The sequence below is a fragment of the Drosophila miranda genome, assembly GCF_003369915.1.
Source record: "Drosophila miranda strain MSH22 chromosome Y unlocalized genomic scaffold, D.miranda_PacBio2.1 Contig_Y1_pilon, whole genome shotgun sequence".
Classification (NCBI taxonomy): Eukaryota; Metazoa; Arthropoda; class Insecta; order Diptera; family Drosophilidae; genus Drosophila; species Drosophila miranda.
Genome location: NW_022881603.1, coordinates 16799148 through 16803649, shown reverse-complemented (window position 1 = coordinate 16803649; position 4502 = coordinate 16799148). Strand labels below are relative to the sequence as shown.

Genomic DNA, 4502 nt, shown 5'->3' with positions numbered 1-4502 from the left:
ACATATGTACAGAATTGTATAGGTATGTAGCTACATACATATGTATAATTGAAATGTTTTCATTTTCCATAATAAAAGTGGAAGACGTTTTCATTTTCTTAAAAATAGCCGGGAAAGGCGGCGCTGACTCACGCAGAGAGGACAGGAGAGGAGAGGAGAGGCAGAGTGTCCCATGGACACTCCAATCCAATCGAGAGACAAAAACATACACACAATATTTATTAAGTCCCGTCTCCCTCCACCCCCGTCATGGCGCATGGAGTACCCTTACAAGGCTCCGTCCTCCCCCGCCCCCACCAATTCCACTAGTTGGAGCACGGCCGCAACGCCAATGTCGCTGTCGATGTGTCTCAGCTGCTTCTCTGCTGCCTCCGCCTCTGTGGCTCTGATGACAGCGCTCATGGCGGACAGAGGCGCCAGTTTGATGCGAGGCGTGCGTTGATTAACTTGTTGCATGCGCGTCCTGGAGCAAAGGGAGCCAGGCCAGCCACCACCACACTTTCAGCACCTACCTACCTACCCCCTTTCCTTCCCCATTCGACAGAGTGCGCGTCTGTGTGTGTGTGCGTGCGTGTGGTTGTCGTAATAATTTGCATACAGTGGGCGCCAAACGAACTTGTGTTGCGGTGCGGTCAGTGGCAGCGCAAATGTGGCCGAGGACAGGCAGGCCGATGATGACACTGGAGGGACGCTGACGCCTCCCCGCCCCACCGAGTATCTGGTCTACTGGTCTACTAATCGATGGCTGCCCATCAACCGCCAAAGCGCTAAGCAAATAAGCAACAGGAGCCGCGCTCATCGACTGTCTGTGCCACAAGCGGCGCCGAACAAAGTCAGCGTTGGCGTTGGCGTTGGCGTCGGCATCGCTGTCAACGCATCGGCCAACGGCACTCACTGCTAACGGTAGAAATAAATAAACAGTTTTAGTTGCTGGCGGTGATTCCTGGGGAGAGCATAGCACGCGGCTAGTCGCGCCATAAGTGCCGCCTGTCACCTGCTGCCCCTCCAGCCAAGGCCACGCCATGCTGGCGGCACAAGAGAACCGATTTCAGTACGTTTACTTCACGCTGTCCGTCCTGGTGGCCAGCGCCATGCTCGTCCTGGTCTACATCTCCATGCGCACGAGCCTTGTGAGTGGGTGCCCGCTCATCCTTCCACAGCAGCTTACCTGACGGCCAGTTGGTTTTCCTCTCTCTCTCTCCCTCTCTCTTGATATCCTGCTTGCAGAATGAGCGCCTGCGTGTCGACCTGGAGCAGCTGCAGCGCCAGCTGATCCTGGAGAAGCCCAATCCGCACTGGAACTACACCAACAGCTGGCGCAGGATCGACAACGCCTCACTGAGGCAAGAGATCTATTCGGCCTACTTCGATGTCCGAACAGAGATCATAGGTGAGGGTTACCCTCCCACAGCTCCCCTGAATCGTACTCATCCTTATGCTCCGTCTCCGTTTTTGGGCTATAGGAAATGTCCGCCTGGATGAGGACCAAATTACCATCGGCTCTTTGCGGATATTCGCCACTTTGCCGGTGCGCCTGCTGGACTCCAAGGTGAGCTGCATCGTGCGCTTCGCTGACTTCAGCAGCCAGGAGATCGTGGCCGAAGAGGCGGGGGCCATGCACGACGTGCACAACAACAGCTTTGCGGCCTGGCCGCTGCACGCCTCCAGGCGCGACCCGATGCGCCTGCCACAAGCGGTGGCCCTCAGCTATGCCTCCAATCGGTTGAGCCACCTCAGCCCCAGCTTCATACAGATAAGGTGAGTGCATCATTAGACCCCACCACCCCAGTGAAGTTTCGTCTAACAGCACACGTGCAACCCCCAATAACTACCCCCGCAACATGACGAGCTTGTTTGCAAAGTCGCGACCCGCCATCTCCGTGTGCGTGGGTCCGCTCCAGGAGAACTACTCGAACGTGCTGCGACTGGTGGAGTTCGTGGAGATGTACCGGCTGCAGGGGGCCGCCCATTTCTACTTCTACTACGTGGAGGCCAGCAATGAGGTGCAACGTGTCCTGGCCCACTACCAGCGCCAGGGCCTGGCGAACGTCTTCGAGTGGAACGTGCAACCGCACCTGCAGGACCTCCACTACGCTGGGATTGTGGCCCAGTTCAACGACTGCGTATACCGCGCCAACGTCGTGGATAACTATCGGTACGCAGCCGTGGTGGATCTGGACGAGGTGCTGATGCCCCTGAAGCACAATTCGCTGGCGGACTACTTGCGTCAGTGCGACGAAGGCCGCACCGCCGGCTTCGTCTTTCGCAATGTGTTCTTCTACCGGAAAGACAGCAACGACACCTTCAACTCGCCGACCCACATCCTCAACCTGCTCCTGTACACCCAGTCCAAGGTGCGTCGCACCCTGGAGATCATGCCCGCCTATGTGCGCAGCAAGCTGGTGGTCAACACCCGCTCCATCGTGGAGATGGGCAACCACCAGGTGTACCGCTCCGCTCAAGGCTTCGTGGACCACGTGGTTCACCCCACGGTGGGGCTGCTCTTCCACTATCGCGACAAGTGCATCAACTGCAAGATGGTTCTTATCGTGGACTACACTGCCAGGCGCTTCGGTTCGCTGCTCTTCGAACGCGTCGACACCACTTGCCTCGAGGTCTTCATGGACCGCCACGGCATCTGCGAGCTGGCGTAGTCTTATCGCTGTCCCCCCACCGAACGCCCCCTAAAACAGAGATCTCTGCGGGTTAGAAAAATTTAAGCTGGAACCCGAAACGAATCGCCGTTTAGTTCAATGCTGTGGTTGATGTGAGCCAGTCGCCAGTCGACATGCTGAAATTCTGCTCCCTGCGCCGCGGCAAAAAGTCGGCGCCGTGCCCAACGTGTGTCCAAGAGTGTACGACAAATTAGGCTAAGTTGCATTTGTAGTTGTTCCTCTAAGTGTTATGATATATTTAATAAAGTGTGCTTGAGTGATTCGTGATGTTACTTGATACGGTTTTACTCTCCTCCTCCCTCGCAGTCCTCGCTTCGCCTGCAGGACGTCCCGCTGAGCGATGCCCAGCTGCTTCGCATGCTCCAAGCGCAGCGGGAGCGTGGCCCTCTGATACTGGCCCTGAGCAGGTGTGTACACCATCACCTGGCGGCAAGAGAGACCTGTCCATTTCTCCACTTCCAGTTCGGGGAGTCCGACGGAAGCGTGTCGAAACTGCGGCTCGCCATATGCCAGTCGCAAGGTGCCCCAAAACGGGGGAGCACAGCAGGCAACAGGTGAGCGTGTATACAAATTTGTATACAAAATTCAATGAGAAAAGTGGAGGGTTCGAGTTTACAAGTGCTATTGTCTATTCTTAGTTGCTAATGTATTTTTCGTGTCGTCATATTCAGTTACATGAAATGACATGGACAATTTTATTTATGAGTATTTGTGTATGAGATTGAACTGTATATTCCTAATATTCATTAAATACATGTCTGTGGCTGAACATTCTCCCGGCCGTTGAACTGGTGTTCAACCATCGCTCAAGTCGACGGCAAACCGGCGTGCAGGGGGTATAGGGGTGATGACATGGCTGGATCGGGATTTGATGGCCTTGGTTTCCATAGTTGATACTTCTCTCGGAAAATGAAGGCAATGATCAATAAAATTAATATTGCTAGGGTTGCGTAAGCAGCGAGTTGATGGTGCTGCACGGTGGTGAGATGGTGTGGCAGCTCGTGATGATTGATGGTTGATAGTTGCTGGCGTAGATCATCAAGTTCTTGAAGAAAGTTTGATGTCTGGTTCTTCAGTTGCCACATTGGTGGCGAGGGTGATGTCTCCGGTGGGCTCACGTCACCAAACCGAGTGTAAGTCGATTTTACTTCGCTGATTGTGGTGCTGAAGGTGCTGATGCTTACTTCAGTATTGCGAGCAGTGCAACCAGGGGACATGGAGAGTAGACCAGTTCCTTCCAGTGTTATGGTTGACGGAACTCCGTTGCATACTGCTTGAAATTTAGTTATAGAATGCGTTGCGAAGATCCATTTATTTGGATGCTGCGTTTTTAGCCACACCGTATCAGCCATTGTGTGTGTTACCTGACACAGTGTTTCTGTTTTATTGTTAAACAGTTGAAACTCACAGCAATTGTCCACATTGAAGATCGTCTGATGGTCAAAGCAGATGAACTCCTCGTTGTGTACTTTAAGACAACGTCGGAATTCCTCTTGGGTAGTGCCCATGAACTGGTCTCGATGGATGTTCACCGTTATTATGGTGGTTCTGAGGTCAAATAGACTCCAGCTTGTTGAATCCCAAAACGGAATTGGGATGATGCTGAAAACTTCGAGCTGAGCTGTTGAAACTAGCGGTAGCGTCAGCTTGAAGATGACGTGTTTTGCAGTCGGGGTTCCTTCGGCTCGCATGATTCTGTATAACTGAATCACCTCCTTCGTTGTGACCGGCAGTATTTGATCTTGTGGCAAATGATCCCGTATCTGGTCTAGTTGGTCTAGTTGGTCTATTAGTTGCTCGGGAGACACCAGCGTGGAGCTTATTCTC

The 4502-nt window shown here is 53.4% G+C and overlaps 1 protein-coding gene across 1 annotated transcript; it reads left to right on the top strand.

Annotated features, from left to right (window-relative positions):
• Nucleotides 1-680: 680 nt before the first annotated feature.
• LOC117192098 lies at nucleotides 681-3083 on the top strand. Its single transcript, XM_033396802.1, has 5 exons — nucleotides 681-1130; nucleotides 1228-1390; nucleotides 1464-1758; nucleotides 1808-2855; nucleotides 2982-3083. Exons 1-4 carry the CDS (start codon nucleotides 1023-1025, stop codon nucleotides 2652-2654), a joined length of 1413 nt encoding a protein of 470 aa, XP_033252693.1. The 5' UTR covers nucleotides 681-1022; the 3' UTR covers nucleotides 2655-2855; nucleotides 2982-3083.
• The last annotated feature ends 1419 nt before the right edge of the window (nucleotides 3084-4502 follow it).

What these genes read in the sequence shown, in the direction of transcription:
- LOC117192098 (XM_033396802.1), top strand. Translation starts at nt 1,023, where the DNA reads ATGCTGGCGGCACAAGAGAACCGATTTCAGTACGTTTACTTCACGCTG. An exon ending in TGTCCGAACAGAGATCATAG is followed by an intron (nt 1,391 to 1,463) that starts GTGAGGGTTACC and finishes TTTGGGCTATAG; the next exon opens with GAAATGTCCGCCTGGATGAG. An exon ending in CCCAGCTTCATACAGATAAG is followed by an intron (nt 1,759 to 1,807) that starts GTGAGTGCATCA and finishes TTCGTCTAACAG; the next exon opens with CACACGTGCAACCCCCAATA.